At 40.3% G+C, this 20,176-nt stretch overlaps 1 protein-coding gene across 7 annotated transcripts in view; it reads right to left on the bottom strand.

The window, feature by feature from the left end:
* Window positions 1–20,176, bottom strand: part of MAP2K5 (mitogen-activated protein kinase kinase 5) — a 195,167-nt gene that overhangs the window by 32,687 nt on the left and 142,304 nt on the right. For 3 of the 7 annotated variants that reach the window (XM_037910003.2, XM_037910004.2, XM_043523450.1), the window contains 2 exons: window positions 6,073–6,134; window positions 3,378–3,423 (listed from right to left, as the gene is read on the bottom strand). The exons of 2 other annotated variants lie outside the window; for them this stretch is intronic. In XM_037910003.2, the coding sequence (XP_037765931.1) occupies window positions 3,378–3,423; window positions 6,073–6,134 (108 nt within the window). Of the gene's footprint in view, window positions 1–3,376; window positions 3,424–6,072; window positions 6,135–19,327; window positions 19,386–20,176 lie in introns of those variants that run through there. 2 more of the 7 variants (XR_005226960.2, XM_043523451.1) reach the window with 2 other exon arrangements.

The following is a 20,176-nucleotide window of genomic DNA, read 5'->3' as shown; positions in this document are numbered from 1 at the left end:
GGCTTTGTTGATGCAATCAGTTGGTAGTTAAAAGAAAAGGAGAACTAGTGGCACCTTAGAGACGAACAAATTTATTTGAGCATAAGCTTTCGTGAGCTACAGCTCACTTCATCGGATGCCTTCAGGGATGCATTCGGCCAATGGGGGCTGCGGGAAGCGGCGTGGGCCGAGGGACGTACTGGCCGCCGCTTCCCGCAGCCCCCATTGGCCGGGCACAGCGAACCGCAGCCAGTGGGAGCCGCGATTGGCCGAACCTGCGGACGCGGCAGGTAAACAAACTGGCCCAGCCCGCCAGGGGCTTTCCCTGAACAAGGGGCGTCCCAAGTTTGGGAAACACTGTACTACAGGATTCACAATCAGCTGACCTACCATTTGAACCCAACACTCTTTGGATACATCTACACCATAAATGAAGGTGGGATTATAGCCTGGGTAGTTATACCCATGCTGGCTTTAATTTAGCTGGTGCGGCAGTGAGGACATGGCAGTGTGGGCTAGCCACCCCGGTACAATCCCAGTGGGGATCCTGGGAACATATTTTGATTGCAGACCTGTGCTAGGGTCTGCCAGTGCTACGCACGTAGCTAGATTAAAGGTAGGTAGCCTACCCACGCAGCAATCACACCTTCATCTGCAGTATAGACATACCCTTTTTGTCTACACCCATAGGCTGCAGCATGTTACTCTGCCCCAGAGAGATGTGATTTTTTTTTGGTGAAACCTTAAAAACCCCCCTGAAAACTGATGCCTTTCTCACAAAGCTACCTTCTCACCAACCCAACACAAGATACTTCACAGTTATGTGGGCAGTTTGTATACTTCAGGACCAGTGGAAAGAGCCATTATGCTGAAGGCAATCTGAAGATTTGGGGTCAAATGCTACTCACTTTATTCAATCAAACAGTCCTAACGACTTCACTTCCTTAATCTTAATGGGATTATTCTCTTGTGTAGGGCAAGAAGGATGTGGTCCTTAATCTCTAAATCTTATGTTATTTTCCCCCATCTCACTCTCTCTCCTCTGTACCCCCCCCACATCTTTCCTACTTCTCTTTTCCCGTCAACAGCCCTCCAAAACTTTGCACTGCGCTAGACTGTCTTTCAGCCCAAAGGCTGGCTGTGACTTGTTCTGGAGAGCGGTCCCTGAGCTGGAGTCAGAGTTTGCTGCAGAACAGCGTGGGGCGGCTCTCAGCCCTGTCAGGCTAGGAGTGGGGAATCAAGCTGAGTCACAAATACCATTTTCCATGTGTGTGTGTGTGGGGGGGGGGGGGGGGGAAAGAGTGTGTGCTGCTCTTTCATTTAACCATCAGGCCAGCTCTGTGTGTAGTGTATTTAACAGCTGTATGTCCATTTCTAATTAAACAGAAAGCACTACGAGGGGGAAATGTTGAGTACTAAAATATTTTTTCTTTAAAATAGTAAGTTATTTTCCCCAGTAGCTACTCTTCTAAAATTATTTTAAAAATACCATTTTAAAAGAGGAACAACGTACTCCAGGGCATGTAGTTGTAGAGATATATATATGCACTTCCCCAGTACGATAGGCACTCACCCTTTGGCCTCATTTTTATGACTCTACACCCTGGAGTGGTGTTATTGCTTACAAATACATACATATATACTTATGGGTGTACGTGAGATCTGCAGATGTTTTATTTATAAGTGGCAGGCCTTACTGCATCATTGAAACATGCATTTACAAACAGATATAGGTTTTATGAACCCCTATTCCGTTGTTTTAATAGCTAAGCTATCCAGCCATAGCATAATAATGCACAAGGTAAATGTGTCTCCATTTCTAGAACCTGTTCCAAGTTTTCTCAGATGTGACTAACTGCAAGAATTTTCCAACCATCAAAAGTTAATAAAAAAAAAGACAAAATAAGGCTGTCTAAATCCTTGGTAACAAACACACACTGATGCAAAGTGGAGGGGTTTTTGGTGAACTTTAAGGCCCTAATTGAGCAAGGGTGCGCCTAACTTAAGCATGTTTCAGAGTAACAGCCGTGTTAGTCTGTATTCGTAAAAAGAAAAGGAGTACTTGTGGCACCTTAGAGACTAACCAGTTTATTTGAGCATGAGCTTTCGTGAGCTACAGCTCACTTCATCGGATGCATAGCATATCGTGGAAACTGCAGAAGACATTATATACACACAGAGACCATGAAACAAAACTTCCTCCCACCTCACTCCCCCGCTGGCAACCTAAGCATGTGAGTAGATCCATTGCCGTTAATATGGTTAAAAATTAGGTACACAGTTAAATGCTTTGTTGAGCAGGGCCTACACTGAGACAAGTCTGAATTCTGAGATATCTGCCTCAAAGGGTAATTTTAGAGGTAAGTCTCTAACTGGAGAACAGCTGCAATGCCCCCAGTTCACAGCATGTAAGAAAGAAAGGAGGTAAGTTACACGTATATTTCGTTATCTTGTTACTGTCGCTTAAAGTTATCCTTAAGTATGCAATGCAAAGAATGAAAAAACATCATCATTTATATAAAACTACAAAGTACATCTGGCAGTGATAAGCAACATAATATCACTTTAAAGACAGGGAATGGTGTGTGAAACATTAGTAGGAGTGGACTATAATTATTGTTTACTAATGCTAGATACTACCATTATTCTAACAGCTTGTGCATTGTCAAATCAACATTCTGCATTAAACAAATGACCACTTGGGAATTGTTTGGGAACAGCTCTCCTTCTATTACTGCTTGACTAAAAAATGCCATTTACAAGCAAAGAAAACTGCCTCTGAGCTGAAAACAAGGCACTGGAAGCCTTTCTGAGGAAAGATACGTATGCACTTGATCCTCTACAGCCAATCTAATTTCATTCTAGAATATAAACGAAAACAGTGACAACAGGAATTTCCTGAAGGATTTCATTAACACTGTAATACATTGAACATATCCTCTGTTTTCAATCTTCAGGTTTTGAAAGGTTCTGAGTGGTAAATGATGACAAAGAATGACTGACATTAAATTGTAATCCCTGAACAGGCAAACTGAAAGACCTTTGCATTTAGTTTCAAAACGGTTTGACTGAAATTGATACCTGCATGAAAGTCCCAAGAAAAGATCAGGTGAATTCCTGATTCCATGGGAGTTTTGCCAGTGATGTCAATGGAGCCAAGATTCCACCCCCCAAATGCAGTAAATTTGGTAACCTTGGGGTGAAATCCTGGCCCCACGCAAGAGAGTGGCAAAACTCCCATTGACTTCAGTGGAGCCAGGATTTCACTCTTGGTTTCTGTGTGCGCCTTGCAAACGTATTTTTGCTGCACAACGTAGAAACAAAGTTTATATTTAACTTTGCAAGTATTGGTGAGAAAAACATATATACTTCAAGATACATTACGGAGTTCCACTTACCATTAAGTCTTCAGGTGCTGGCCTTTCCTTTGGTTGCTTTCTCATGCTATGTATCATAAAAGTGAAATGGTTATATATAAACAACTATTCATTTATTTCACATGCTTAAATACTGAAGACGTCTTCCTTTAACACAGGCAGATCGCCTAGAATTTCAATGTACTTCTTAACTTTATCAATTACAAACTGAAGACATGGCTCCTAAAAGTGCCCAAAATGTTAATCAATTTCTCTCTTCTTTTTTCAGCTTTTGATTCCATACAGTGTTGCTGCATCCTTAATAAAACTGCTATGTATTCAACTGCTGATGAGAAGATTCTGTAGAATATGACGGATTTTCTACTTGTCTCGTTGTGTGTGTCTGAGCATTTCAAGCCTGAAATGCGATGGGTCACTTTTATCACTTTTAGAAGGTGGTCAGATCTACCACAAACTTCCAAAGAATGTTCTCTTACCATGTCTAGAACCACTTATTTTCTAAACTAATTTGGGGATCCTTGTTACTGGGGATTCCTTTAAAGATAGTGATCAGTATAAACAAATCAACTGAGAAATCATGGTAAATTTTTTCTCATTTTGACATTATGATATAGCTGGACAGACGTAGAATACACACAGGTGGAAAGTTTAATTTTTAACACTAAACAGCTATAGGGTAGCACGCAGAGCCCTGGAGTGTCTCCCTTAATTTTTTCACACTTATTTCCACTGCTCGGCAGGCTGACAGTTCATTACGGAGCATTAAGCGGTTTATAAGATCATGTTTCTCATCCAAATAGTCCTAGTTTTGTGTGCAACAGGTGAAATTAGCTTTTGTAGACGGAGTTTAGCTGCGTGAAGGAGCACTATAACATGGCACTGAGGTGACCATCAGGAGCTGCCTACTGACTAACTGGATTACGTCCAAACAGCCAGAGTTTATGGTGCAGCTGGCATAAAGTCAAAGTCTGATGTGCTCTTCACTTGATGGGCCTAATACTTATCGGAGTCAACTGCTAACATGGTATACAAAGTAATTTTTTTGGACAATAATGCCTCGTACTAAAATAAGCTGCATACTGTGCAGGTTAATATTAAACTATATCTAAAAAAAGGTAAATATTCTTGTAGTAAATAGGGGCCATAGTACTACTAATGATTCAAAGGACAATTTGCCTTTCTTATAACCACATGTACCTCAAATAATGCACACATTAGCAAGTAATCCAAGCTGTATGAATAGTGGGTGGGTAACAGTTCTAATCTGATATTCCAAAGTAGCTGTATCTCTTGGGAAAACCAGGCTATTATCCACCATCATTCACGTTTCTTGACATCTGTGGAAATTTTAACACAGGTTAACCCCCCTTCTTTCTCAATAACATTTTTTATGCAACATCTAATTAATTTTTTTGGAAGGGATAAGAAGGTGCAGTCTCCTGCACATCAGTTAGTTATGCTGTAAAATCACTGAACATTGGGGCCTGCTGTAAGTTTTAGCCATCGAAAAGGAGGCCTGTAGTATATAAACACAAACTGTGTATTTATTATTTTAATTAACTGATAAATCATACTGTATATTCTTCATTTTCAATACCATTTGCCACACACAATGGGAATCTTGAGAGAGAGAGTTTCTTGGAATTGTTTCATACATAATATATTAAAATATCTGAATATTCATTTTATTTGCATAGTTTTTGGCTCATTGGCCCTAATATGTGCTAGAGAACTTGAAATGTCTTAAAGCACAATCTACCGCATCGCAGACAGCTATGGGCCTGATCCTCTGTGGGGCTCAGTGCCTTTAACCTCATTGGCTTCACTGGGAAAGCTTCCCTAAATCACTCCTCTCCTAAACACTGCTGCAGGGCCAGATTCTCAGCTGGCATAAACTGGCACAGCTCCACTGATTACACTGACTCCATTGGCCTGCCAATTTACACCAGCTGGCCCAGGCAGTGCATTGCAATAAACGGAAACATCTTAGTCAAAAACATCACATTTATACAAAGTTCAATGTCAGTTATTCTGCCTTCATTTTATTACTTAAATGGCTGCTTCCTTTTTAAATGAGACATTAAAAAAACCCAATAAGCATTTCCTCTCTCATCTTTGTTACAATGAATTGTACTTAGAGCTTTAACCTTTTGTTGCATAGGAAATTTATTCTTTCAACAATATTTTCTCCCCTCTCTCTGAAATTTAAGTGCCTTCCACCGAACTATTCAGTTTGGAAGAAAGAACATACGCCCTATGGTGCACTTTAAAATATGACTCAGAATAAAAATTACTTACTGGAAAGCCAATGAATTAATCAAGGACATTGTTTACCTTTCTAAACATTGAGGCAGTTTTATGAGTAATAATACCAGCAGCTCTGAATAATGAAGTTATAAATATGATTCTCTCTTTCCCCCTAACCCTCCCAACTGAATTCTTAAACTAGTCTCTGTGCACAAGAATGCACCCAGATTCATCGCCGTTTATTAAAACAGGAAAAACCCTCTTAAGTACTTTGACGACCCTTCGTGTAAATAACGTTTACATAATTTAAACAGTTTGCTCAGCTTTGCTGCCCCATCTGCCCAAGGCCCCCGAGTCCCTCTCGCCTCAGAAAGGATGCAGGGGAAGCCATAAGGTCTCATGGAGCTGCAGAGTTAATGGCATGTATCATTTACATTGAGGGCATGGCATGTTTGCAAACTGAGCTTACCATTGAGTGATGAAGTGTACAAATGGCTCAGAGAACTCCCCAACCGGAAGGACTGGCGATTCCTGGGATTGGTTTGATATTTGGGGGAGGGAGGGAGAAGGGAAGGAAGAAAGAGTCAGAAGTGAGGACAATTTTTAAAAAGGGAAGCAATGTAACATTAAAAACGCAGTATGAAACAATGCCCCATCTCACACAGAGAAATAGAGAAAAAGGTACAAATTCTTCTGAACATGTGTTATAAAACACTGAATTTAAAGTAATGAGTACTACACAACGGGTAGAAACATGTGGAAAGACACCGAGGAGAGGTGAAAAAAGGACAATGATAGCCACAGGGTAGAAAGGAAGGTAGGGAAAGTGTAAATGAGAAATTAATGATTATTTAAGTAACACACAAATGGTCTTGTAATTAACAAAGAGCTGTGAAATTATTCTTGTGTTGACCTTTGTTTCTTTCACTGAATTCACTTTTTATTTACACTCATGTTTATTTACACTTATTCATTTCAGAGCTGTCCTACTACGCATAGCTCTTGCTAGATTTAAAAGAAAAATTGTTACAAGAAATAAAAGAAATTATAATGGAAGATTTGCCAGCCTAGCTAAATTAACTACGAAGTATTTATGAAAGCAAATAAATTAAGAGCACAAGCAAAAAATTACACAGAGAGCAAACAACATTACCATTTGCAAAGGAGGGCTTTACGAATTTAGGAGTTTTTCCAAGAATGACAGAGAGCTCCACTGTGTTTATAGTGTAACAGCTCAGGATGTAATGAAATTACACTGCAGAGTACTTGAACAGTGTCATCTCATTAGACCTACAGTTGGAACAAGAGAGCCACATAAAACAGGCAGCTGCAAATGACTCCATTCTCATCTATTCTCATTTGCTATTAAAAATACCTTTCGGCAGCTTTTTTCCTTCCTGACATCCCTACACAAAGTACCCTGCAAAGTATGATACATGCACCTATTTAAATTAACAAAGGAATGACTTATTTTAATCTCACTGTGCTTTGGAGTGCTTTGGCCATTTGGATGAGCAATATATCATTACATACAACCTTCCAGCGCTGCAGGCAAGAAACTCAGAGCGTGCAGCATTTGGTGGGAGCCAAACAATTTCTCTAGCACACAACTGTGTCAAATGCATGCATGTATTCATTATTGAGAATGCGAGGAAATAGCTTTGATGTAGTGGAAAAAAGAAGATGATAAAAGCACCTCTGCAATGTGTGTGTCATTATCAATGGTGGCAGATAGATACAACTGCAGAGCCTCCTATGTGATTAGTAAATATACATATAATTGCTGTGACCAATTATCAGAAAAATGAGATAGGTAATTACAAGACAGAAAATTAACCAGAACTCTTATTAAGGTTTCATTTCCAATTCGAACAATTGGAAACTGCTGGAAAATACAATTAAATCAAAAGTAAACGCAGAGTAAAAGGAGAAGCCAGCATCGCTCTACAATTTTCAAAGAGTTCTATTAAATGTATAGAATGTTTGACATGCACCTTCGTTCTCGTTGAATTTGTTCAAGAGGAGGGAAAGGTTAATATTTTTAAACTTAAAAAAAGACATCAGTATAGGAAGGTTTTCACTGGAGAGTAGAAGAAACATAAGGAAACACAGAGCCTTTAAACTTCCCTTAGTTCAGAGAATCACATGCAGAAGTTACCCATATGTAAGATGAAAAATTCAGGGCTGTGCTGAATGGAGACAGGCTGGTGTACATATTTCCATGGTTTTCTGCTGTCCTACCTATACTCAGGTCTGAGTTTAGAAATGGTAACTGCCCCCGCTCCCGAGTGGGATGCGGGGATTAAAACAGAACAAATCCACATAACACACAAAATGCTCACTGGATATATTTCACACAACTCTTTGAAAACTGGAAGCTGGAGCTACCTCCGCAGACCACTCTGGGGAGCTAGCTCTGCGCAGGGACCACCCCTTCATCAGAAGAGAGCACTGCCAATCCCACCAGGGGCACAAGTGAGGAGGAGTCTAAAATGCTCATCTTCTGAGAACTGCAAATGTGGATCAATTTATGCCAGAGTGGAGGAGGAGGGCAGGCAGCACTTAACACCTATTTGGTAGGTGATAATTTCTGCAGTCACAAAGGGGGCAGCACCACAGGATCTGCCTATACCCAGGGCTCTGGAGCGGAGCCCGCGGAGCAGCCCCGGAGCAGTGGAGCTGCAGGTTTTTGCCTGGAGCTGGAGCGGAGCCGGAACACAGCTCCCAAGCCCTGCCTATACCAGAGTGAAACTACATTATGGAAAGTGGAGTGAACATCCACTGAATTGTATGAAGCAATTGGAGACTCTCCCTCTACTTCACTGGAACTAGAATTCCTGGGCTCCCTGGTACAGGAATCAACAGAACTATAAGAAACACCACACTAAAAAACTGCAAGGTACTCAGTAACACGACATCATTAATACCTTTGTCCTGAAACTCCCTGTACAGAGCACAGCAAGTAGCCCAAGGCTGCTGTGCTCCAGCCAAGCGAGAAAGGAGGCTTCACCTGGGTGCGAGCAAGGTCAAAGGCAAAGCACAGCCATCCACCATGAGTGGAAATTTCTAACTCACTGCACGCCGGCTCCCTTCTATCTTAGGCACTTATAAGCGAGGCTGCGAGGACATCAATCACAGCAGTTTCCAGGTGATACTCTACTCTCAGAAGTTTAGAATAAAAAGAAGTGGGGGCAGTAGGTGGAGGATAACCTACATGATTCTCAGCATGTAAACTGGGTGCTTAGCTCTAGTCTTTCCATTGAGTTCCACGGGCTTCAGATGCAGTCCTTAAGGCTCATTTCTGCTAACGGGCGCAGACACCCTGGCAACCACATGGCAGCACACCTATCAACACTGACTTCTGTCCAGCTCATCACTTTTTATCTTGCTATTATATGAGCAACACTCCGCCCCCACAACATGCGAGAGCAGGCCCTAACTGAAGTCACTAAGCGATGCCCACCCCTAGGCAGACGGCCAGCAAATTTCACTATGAAAGAATAATATTCCAAGTACCTACTGTAATTTAAACCATTCTGGTAAAGTGAAGTAGTAGTGATGTTCTGTGAACCATTCTGAAAATGTATGCCATAGGTATTGAAAACTCAACAACCTGGAGTCCAGGGAAGAAAGATGGTGAGTCGTCCAGTTTGCAATGGGGCCAAACAGGAAGGGACATTTGCAAATTATTACTTTAGGCAAGTCAGAGATCACTTTTTTGAGACAAGGTTTATTAAGAATATTAAAATTCTGCTATATGATTCAATACAGATTCCCACATAAAACTTATTATGAGCTAAGGCCTCATTACAAACTATGATATACAATAGTTTAATGAATTGCCAACCAGCCAACTTGATTAAAGCTGTCATTTTATCTTCCCTGGGAAACCAAACAAGCCAAAGTGGTACCTATGCATGGAGAATGAATTGAATTTAAGACATGATATTCTATTCTGTTAACCTGCACATAATTGCACCAAAGACAGCTAATTGCATCAAATTAATACTTTCATTTCACTTCTGAAAATACCTGCTGAAATCTACAAGCATGCAAGAGATAGGCCAGGAGGAAGCACATCTTAGCCTCCACTGGAAAGAGCTGAAAGAGCAGACAATCAACCTACCTTCTTCCATAGTAAAACGTTAAAAACTGGCCACTGAGCTTGCTCACATACACAGAATTTTTGAAATCATAGTAGCCGGAGATGGAACACATACATTAGATTATCATTTCCATCCCATGCACTAATATCAACATTAATATTTTTATTTAGAGAATGAGTTTGTTGTATGTGCTTAGTTACAAATTTAAAAATACTCTGTACATGAAACTACTCCCAATATGTAAAATGTTGCTGTTGTTACCTGCTGAAATTTGAGCAACCATATGTTGTTACATATGAAACAAAAAGCCAAACAAAATCTAAGCAAAATAAATATATTTTACGTTGTGTCCTGAAGTTCACTAGACTGGAGCACTGGGATGAAAATAAGATAAAATAAAACAAAGCCTCAGAAATCCCCGCCAAGTCTTCATGCTAACTTTTTTTTGCACATTCTGCATAAGAAAATATTGTCACGCATGTGGAGTAATATTAGTGAATTGCCCACATGAGATCTAATGGCCAACTTTATTTCATTCTACCAAAGAACAGAGTCTTATTCTATACAAGGCCAAAAGAATGCAGTGTAAAATTTTGCAGAGGATGGGGAAGAGGTACATACTTTTTAAACTCCAAGAAATAACAAAATGGACTCTTTTTTTTTTCCAGTAAAATTTGGCACTCTTTGGTCAATATGTCAGGGCTTCAGTCCAGGGGTTCTTCTATTTCTAAATTACCAGCTTCTAAATAGAATGGCTTATTAATGGGAAGGTTGATACAACCTTAACACTAGAGCCATAAATACACTGCTGGGAGACCGATGCCAATCAGCTTTAGAACTTTACAAGCCATTTTCTCCTCTGCATCTTGTTTCCAAAAACACCCTACTAGCCCAAGTATCAAAACAACATTTATGTAAGCGAGACCTAACACAGAAAAGGACAATGTTTAAGTCTCGGCAGCTTTTGAAGTGCTTGGTCAGCCTGATTCTCAAAAACAACTGAAATGTGCATGTACAGTGAGTACAGAGAAGGGCAGCGGGAGGGAAAAAAAAAAAGTTTGAGTGATGCCTTTGCCTTGTGAATAATGAACAGTTCAGGAAGGTCAACCCATTACAACTGAAACCGTTTAATTATTAATTATGCACAATCTATGAGCAAAAGGACAAGTTCAGAATGTTTAATGTGTGGTAACTCCAACTGGACCCTCTCTTGGCATCGTTATTAGCACTTGTCAGCAAGGTGCTCAGGCATAAAGAAAAAAGCACAGCAGCAGAAAATCTGAGCTGAGGTGGGAGGGCTTTAAACTTCAAACACTGCTCCTGATATTTAATTTATAAAGTGACAACTCTCTGCTATAGAGCTTATCGACTTTCATGGCATTTAGGTAAGTTGCATTATCTAAATGAAGACCTGGGAATATTTACACTTAGAGAATCTCTTTTGAATCCCTCTTCTTTAAAGAGAGAGGGACTGGCTTTGGAGGAATGAACATAGTCTTCAGAATTCAAATGCTCCTTTCCAATCTGTGCATATAGGTTACCAGGTCTGGGTTTTATCCTCATTCACTACACAAACCTAGAGCCTCTCCCATTTCTTCTGGTCTGAGAAGCACTGAGCAACCAGAACTCCCTTACCTTCAGCAGGTACAGAACCACCACTGAGGATCAGGCCTTAGTCATACAAACCAGCCCCAAAAGTTAAAGGAAGAGGGGAGCAAAAATGTATTTGGCATGCTTACCTCCTTCCTCTGCTGAGGCCACTACATTGGATCCATGATTTTGTGTGTGTGTGTGTGTTTTGGGGAGGGCATGGTCACCTGGAAAGGAACAAATTCAGGGAGCTGCTGCTCTAGGTGGCATGCTCTTCTTGGAAACATTCTCAAGTTAATGACACTCAAGACCAACTTCCAACCTACAACCTCTACTCACCTTCAGGGATGTGCCACAGACCAGCTATGGCAGCATGGCTACCAAGATGGCTCCAGGAAGGAGGCCAACTGTAGAGCAGTGCAGAGACAAGCCCAAGTGTCCTGCTACCTGAAAGGCAGATGCCAGATTTGTAGCAAGTCCACTGGCTCTCTACTATTTGGAGGCTTTGCTCAGCTGCTAACCCTTCCTCTCTGTGACATTTTCCACAGCTCCAGAGCTACTGCTATTTTATGTAAGTTTTTCCTCTGTGCATGTGTTTGTGCGCAAGGAGATGACATGGCCCTCTGGCTCTATGGCCACGAGAGGAGAGCTAACGTAAGAGAACAAACCAAATCCAAGTTACTGCCTTCTTGGATGCATCCGACGAAGTGGGCATTCACCCACGAAAGCTTATGCTCCAATATGTCTGTTAGTCTATAAGGTGCCACAGGACTCTGCTGCTTTTACAGATCCAGACTAACACGGCGACCCTTCTGATACTTGATCCCTTCTTGGAGTTTTCTCAATATACCCTGGCTCTGAGATTGCAGTCTCCTCTGGACAGAGACTCTTGTATGTTAATGGGGCACATCTACAGTGCTTAATAAATCACTCCTGTGAGCAGAGTTTTGGGATACCAGACCAACCTGAACAGGGTTATAGAATTTTTAGGCACTGCTACTGTGTCCTGCTTCTCTTTTACTATTTAGTAACTTTAAAGTGAGCTTTCAAAGAACATATTTATTTTTACACAGTAGCCAACATTTAATTATGAGAAAGACAGCTGTGGGTAAGTACTTAGTCTGATTTTCAGAAGTGTACATTTTACACTAACCAGAAAAACAAACCCTGTGCAATTATGTGTAATAAATGCACTGTAGTTTGAAAGCTACTTAAATGTGACCAATGGACTGAAATATTGACCACGTTCAGCTGTATTCCTAAAAATATGCTACAGACTTCTTACTAAACTTGTTTTAAGATTCCTCCAGAAATCTGACTACACGTGAATCCTTAAGAATAACAAGGTTTGCAGAATACAACAGAGGCTGGAGGAGATTCAGATAGCCAGACTTATAGCATTTCTAGACTGCCCGGATTTTACTGCCAACCTGAGCTGGAAGGTGAAAGATGACTACATTTGTACACTGGGTCAGTCCTTGCTCTTTTCTTAGTGGTAGGTGCCAATTGTGACAAATTATATGTGGGGGCGTTTTGGTGTGAAATTCTGTCTGCTGGGACTGGAGTGTCAGCAGTAAACTCATTTATTTCAGGCTCTCCAGCTGGACTAGAAACAAGGTTGAAAGGCCATTGTTTTATCCACCAAAACACTGAGACTACCCTCAACACTGCAAATCAAGCAAGAACTAGCTGTTCACCAGGACAGCTTTGTCTACTACCCAAGTTCTTGCAGGAGTAGGGTGGGGGAATTATATACATATATATATATACTTGTGTGCATAAATATATATAATCTCACATATAATCACACTCTGGATATTTCAAGTACTCAGTCATTTTTCTCCTGAGGCATTTGCTACTGTAAAATGTTTTCCAGAATTTGGCACAGGCAAAAAAGATGAACAGAGTAACTAACCTTAGGAATTACCTACAATGTATATTATGTCATTTTTACCTTTTGCCAAGCTTTGTATTTGTTAATATGGCTCTCTGAAGGTTTTTTAATCCCTTGCAGTTAAGTGTATAGGTAGCTGGAAAACAGGTTAATCTTTTAACCGTAACTGTAATTGCTTTCTCTCTAAAAACAAACTTAAGAATTTTTTCTTCTCATTGCTGGTCTCTTGTCGATCATAAGCTACCAGAGCAGAGCAATGTTTTAGGTAGATACACGGATACGCACGCCCCTTTCAAATAGCTAAGGCACAGCAGCATGAAACACAGCCTCTTCCTGTTCACACCAAAGGGACTTCACTTGAAAAACTAAAACCATTTATTGTTGCCTTTTTCCTCTGTATACTCCCAATGCATTTTTATTGCTTTTTCATAAAACACTGCTGTAAATAATCAAGCATGACCATTGACATCCACAAGATTGAGTTTTAGGAACCATTAAATGAGCTCACCCTCTTGGGAAGGTTCTTGCTCAGGTTGGTCTAAAGGTAATTATTCAGCAATTCCTACCTGTGGTTTTACCTTGTTCCTATAGAAGTCTTTGAATCTCATACACTGGTAAGGTCACAGTTTCTGTCTCAATAAAAGTACAATTGGTCTAGGACATAAATTACGATGAACCGTATTATTTATGGATTTTGTATATGTATATATCATGCATACATATGTCATAATTTATATACATATATTCTGATACTTGACTTTCTTCTCTCTTCAGAAACATAACATAAAAGTTTTCAGGATTAAAATATAGAAATCTATGCAAAATCTGTAATTATATTCTGATGACAACATAGATAGAAACAGTCTATAAAAAGATTCATAAAGGAAAAGTCAAGCTGTGCTGAATATTGATCCTATGCAAGCTGTTATTCTATACTATATAATGTAGATTGAAGAATCCAAAAATGAGCATTGGTGCAACATTAAGTTTGAGAAATTAAGCTCTCGAAAGGTTAACGTTTCTCTTGTAACATTAATTTGATCATGTTGCACATACTGTATATTTTTACAGATATGCCACAGCAATAAATGAAAGGTTGCATTTGACCAGGAAACCAGGAAAAGCAACTACAACATGGAGTATGTGCTTTATGGGCAAGTTAATTTTGCAGAGGAAGCCTTACATTTTGGAATTTGACGACATTTGAATGCGCGATGTCTGAACACTAACATTGCATTAATGCTCATTTTTGCTTTTAAATTTCTCAGCATTATGAATGAAAAAAAAGAAGATACCCAGAGCTCTTCAGTTTGTGGAGCTTGTAAACTCCTTGAAGCTGATCCAAACTGCAGTCCTGTGAAGCTTAGCTTCTCTGCGGAGGTGGGGTGAGTTAACAAAGAGATTTAAAAAACAGAAGCGAACATATATCCAAAAATAATAGAAAAGCTCTCACATGTAAACTTCCAAATTTAAGCTTTCATGACTAAAACTAATAAAACTATTTTCGTCAAACCGGACTGTTTTAAAAGTCCTAATAGCTGCAAAATGTGCAGTAATCACAATACTGCAATCCCTTACTCACAAAAGCAGTCCGTGCTCCTGTGAATAGCCTCTTTCAAAACAATATCGCAAGTCCGAAGTTTCGAATGTCACTGGTTCTACATTATGCAAACACAAAAAAACTGATTAGAAGAAAGAAAAAATAATTTGCTTCCCCCCTGCCCTGACCGTAACTCAGAACAGCTGAATTTTTTAAAAACAAACAAAATCACCTTTGTGTTGAGACCAGCTATGGAAACTTTCAGCCAAAAAAGAATCGCTTGGAGAAGGCTATTGAAAAAGAAGGGGTTAGAAGCTGGAACTCAAGCTTAACTACAGCACTTGCTACCACAAATGGTACAGTACAATGAAATCTGGTTTAAGCAACAACCCATGGGACCAACAACAATTGGTTTCCTAGTAGAGATACTTTAACTAAATAAAAGCCAAACCAAATAGCCCTGGAGAGCTTGGGGATAATTCAAAGCAGTTGTTTAAGACAGGGGATTGCCTACTGGATGTGGTCCATAGCACAAGTTTCATCCGTCTATTCACCTCTGGACATATAACAGACACCCCTAAAGCAGACATGCTGAAAAGCCAAGAGCTGTCAGGTTTAGCCTCCTGGGATTTGCCATATGGATCCAAAAACATCTGTATGTTTTCCTAAAATTCATTTGGCTGGCTGGCTGGCTGGAGCATCGTAAGCGTTAACGTTTTTAAATTATTTCATTTTGAATATGTTTGAGGAAATAACTAGACAATGAAGTCTCATGTAAAATTCAAGGTGTGCTGCACAACACAGAAGAGTGTAGCTATAGGTTTGAAGCTTAAGAACAATGCCATTTCTTGTTTTGATCAAACAAGGAGGACACAAGAATGCACTATGACTTCGGCCCCATGTACTCTATGACCAACTGAACCTAAATTCTGTACCCCACAGCACACTGGGTAGTAGACTGGAACTTCAAGGCAGTCTCATTTAAATATTAAACTGAAGGTTTTTAATAAATTAAATATGAAAATGCATAATTACAATCAGTGCAGTGACCCTTGTGTTATTTATTTTCATACTCATTCTCATTCAATTTATTTTACGCTGTCCACAGTTTTCAATGTGCTACACACTCCTATACAGCCAATGCACAGCCACATCACAAAAGTTGTTAGGAGGGATGCTGGAGGTTTTGGCAGCTGGGCAGAGAACAGCTGGAATTTTGACATCTGTGGAATTTGGGAGGCGGTCTGGTATTGAAAGCAGTGAAATAGTTAAAACTGTAGCTTTTAAATTGTAATCTTTAGGTTTAAGAGTCAACCTATTGAGATAAATTGGGGCAGAATACACCTCCAAGAACTACTGCTTCAGACATCCGCAGGCAACGCCGCACTGATTTACACTCATGCTATGTGTGTCTCCAAGTTATATTCACCACCATGATGAGTAGGAATGATTTTTTGAAAAAACGTAACCAGAGATTCAGAAGCGTGATTTTGTGGCCGGGGTGGACTGTACGTTAAATTCTGTGGCTGCGCAATTGTGGAACAGAGGGCCACAACCAGGACACCTCTCAGGCCAGGCACTGAGCGTCTGTTTTCAGTAGAACTCCAGGCTCATTCATGTTGGTATGCTGCTGGAAAGGCTGCATTCACAGCAACTGAGGCGTATCCTTCCCAGGAGGGATTAACCCACACTGCTCAGCGTTCCCATTCAACATTTCTGAGAGTTGCAGATGAACAAAGTTGATTGCTAGAATATCAAATGATACACAGCACTCAAATGGCACCAGTCTGCCTATATTAGTGGCTGTGCCGTTGGATGAACTGATGTTAACGCTATTGTATCCTCACTTTTGGACCATCAAGCATAAGTTCCATCATGGAAGGGAGAAGATGCTATGACAAGGACTGTTGCTTAAATTAGCATGTCCTACTGATAACTGCAACAACAAGGCCATATCATACAAGTGTCCCATTTCATGGCCCTATCAGATAAGTGTCCCATTCATACAATACTCCTCAATAAGCTGCACCAACTAATAATGATAATTCATTAATAATTTGGGCTAGCTAGAAAACAAGAACTCTGTTTCATACAAAAATCTCAAGGTTTCCAAATTTGTTTTCTTTCTGAGAGTTTGTCTCTCTCAATTTCGTTTATTGGAGCTGTTCCACTTTGTATAAATAGTTAAATATTGACTGGGCCAGAGAGAGACTACCTCTCTAGCCAACTGGATATGGGATATGGGATCCACTTGAGATATGGGAGATCCAGGTTCAAGTCCCTGCTCCAAATCAGGTAGAGTAGGGATTTGAACCTGCATCTCCTACATCGATCTGATTCAGAGTAGGAACTGAACCTGGCTCTCGCACATCTCAAGTGAGTATGCTAACCACTCAGATACTGGTTATTCTGGGGTGGGTGGGTCTGTGCATGTGTGCACACGTGTCTCTTTCTTCCCCACACTCCTGGGTCCTTAGAAACCTTCCTGAAGAGTGTTTTGTTGAAACTGATATATTTGCACAAAAAGTTTCAGTTTTGAATTGACATTTTCTGACCAGAAAAAAAAAAAGGTGAAAAATTCCTGAACATGTCTATTAATAATAAAGACATTACAAAGAACTGACAGAACAGTTTACAACTACCTCTCAAATCACTTACTAAACATGTGGAATTTCTGCAGGAAAATGTCAATCCTAATTCATGGAAAGAAACAGAAACCACTTCTCTTGATCTGCTACAGTTAAGGAGTCTTATAACTCATTCTTGCTAGATTAAAAAAATTTTCAGTTAAAAAGTCAACTTTACAACAACTTTTCCAGAATTAGCCATGATCCTGAATTTTTCACCATGGGTTAAAAAACGAACAGTATCAAAGATTACATTTTCATGACAACCACAAATATTTTTAAAAAAGGGTTTTTCTTATGTCAGGTGTCACCATACATATAGTGTTTGTTAACAATCCAGAATACCTATGTAACACAAGAACGACCTCTTAACAAGTTTGCTCATCAATACATCATATGAATTAAACATAATTATAAATGAACAGAACATTAACTTTTGGATTACTTTCTGTTTTGGTGGAATGGATAGTAATAGTTCTAGAGGAATAATGATTGCCAACAGAACAAATGACTTTTAGAAAGAGTCAAGATCTTAATGCTAATTCTGCGTTACCATAGTTAAAAATGATCAAACTGCATTTATTTCAACATATTGCACTTTGAAAGGAGATAACCAGATCTCTTAGCATTGTACCTTCCATTAAAAATAGACCATGATAAGTTTTCTGTTTTCCCTGGATACGTTTCAAAAACTGTAATACTCTTCTCATCGACCACAACATGAGACATCACCATGACTGTTTCTAACCTATCTGTATAATCCCATCAAGCCTCAACTCTATCCACCTGAAGTTTATAAAATATGTTACAGTCATAGTAAAACACGGCACTATCAAAAGCATGTAGGCCTCTATTCTGCAAAGCACTTAAGCATGTGCTTAAAGTGAAAACACATGCTTAAGTTCCATTGCTTAAGTGCTTTGATAAATAAAGATGGACTCAAGCACTTGCTGAAATTGCTTTGCTGTATATGGGCCTTATATAGTGGAGGGAATTACAAACAAAAACATCTCTGCCAGGAAGAACTATTGGTCTACTCAAAGGCTTTTGAAAAAATATCCTGATCCCTGAATGACATCAGCCCCACCAGCCAGCAGCAATGCCAGCCAGCTCTTCTCCCCAGTAGACAAGCCTGGAGCCAACTCGGGACATGAGGTTTATGACTCCCTCAGGAGCCCATCTACGTGACTGAGTCACATAGAGATGTCAGACTGCAGTTTCATCCCACGTTAGGTTCAAGGTCACTGAACAGAAGCTCCAAGGTCATGCGCTTTGACCACCCTAGGCAAGATGGTTGGGCATTGCACTGCCACTGGACACCCACATTAAGGAAAGTTTCTTTAAACAACTCTGTGATAGTCATATTTATAGGGAAAAAAGACCCAGATTACCCTGTTCCACCTAGAAGAGTCACAGTTAGAGAGTCAAGAAAAAGATTCCAGGAGTTTAAACTCGTGACTCATTATCATTCTCTCCTCAGTGGGGAGGAAATACGGCCTACCAGCTCCTTGGAGTCTGAGAATTCCTGTGGAAATCGGGTCCTATCCTCACAGGTCCTAAGGCACCCATATGGAAAGCCAGTTGCTCTCTGCTGTTTCCCCGCCATACCCATGGTAGTGTGACTCATTCAGGAGCCGTGTGCTGCGAGTGGTCCACTGCTGTGCACGACCGGTTCCGGGGGAGAGAGAAGCTACAGATCATCACTTCTAGCTGTTATGATCCTCATTAAGCTAGGTGGGGAATTCTGCCTCAATATCTACGGGTTCCTGAGGAAACATGTGCAGAGCAACTGCAGGCTGGAGGGGAGGGGCAGAGCTCTGCTCCCCCCTCCTGTGCGTTTTAGGACCTCTCAGCCCCTATTTCCCCTCTATATACTCTACCACAGAGGGGAGCATTTGGCCCAAGATAATCAGTCTTACAACACTAAACATTTCTAATCGCTAATACCCATGTTAGCAAGAACTTACTGAAAACAGCAGCAGCTGTACAATGCCAGATAATAAACAGACGATCTCTCACGAGGTCCTGATGTGGAAAGAGTCATACACATTAGCACAGTAAGTGGGTCCCATTATTGTTCCCCAACACGGGCAAAGAGCTGAGGGAGAGGGAATAGGAGGAGGGGAAATAAAGCAAGTTAAGAATAAAACAAACAAGATTAAAAATGGGTATATTAACAAGAGTATATGGGGTGGAGGAGTCTAGAATGTCTAACAAAGCACAAAGAGAAGAGAAATACATCATCTGTTAAGGACAATACTATACATGACCTAGAACACAATAACCCTTACAATAAATGCCCACCAAGATACTCTCCTGGTAAGAGTCAGCACCTCCAGGTGATGCAACCACTAATCTAAACCCTATATATCTTATTAAATGACCCTCTAACAATACAAACCTGTCAAGCAAACACTACAGATCCAATTCACTGAACTATTTCCCACAGGCTGGAAGTGTTCTTGACATGCAACCTCCATTTAGCAACTGAGCGTGATGCAAACAAAGTCAGTTGCACTTATAAAACTTAAAATCGAGTTGCATATGGAAATCTAAAATCCTAATATTCCCACAAGGACAGTACATGCTTAACCACTGGCGTAGGAGAATGATGGTTCAGTTGCATATTATGGAACATAAAATAAGTTAAAACAAGAAATACTAGACCACCTCAGTGACTATTTCTCAATGCCCAGTGATGTTTACGGACCACACCAAGACTCCTGGCCAAAGTGATCGTAAGGTGAGATAGCAACAACTCTGATCTTAGAGAAAAAAATGTGACAGCTGCAAGAAGCTGTCAACATATCATGTAA

This window comes from Chelonia mydas, chromosome 10 (genome assembly GCF_015237465.2).
Source record: "Chelonia mydas isolate rCheMyd1 chromosome 10, rCheMyd1.pri.v2, whole genome shotgun sequence".
Taxonomy (NCBI): domain Eukaryota; kingdom Metazoa; phylum Chordata; order Testudines; family Cheloniidae; genus Chelonia; species Chelonia mydas.
Note: the sequence above shows the minus strand (reverse complement) of the source record. Positions and strands in the feature narration are given on the sequence as shown.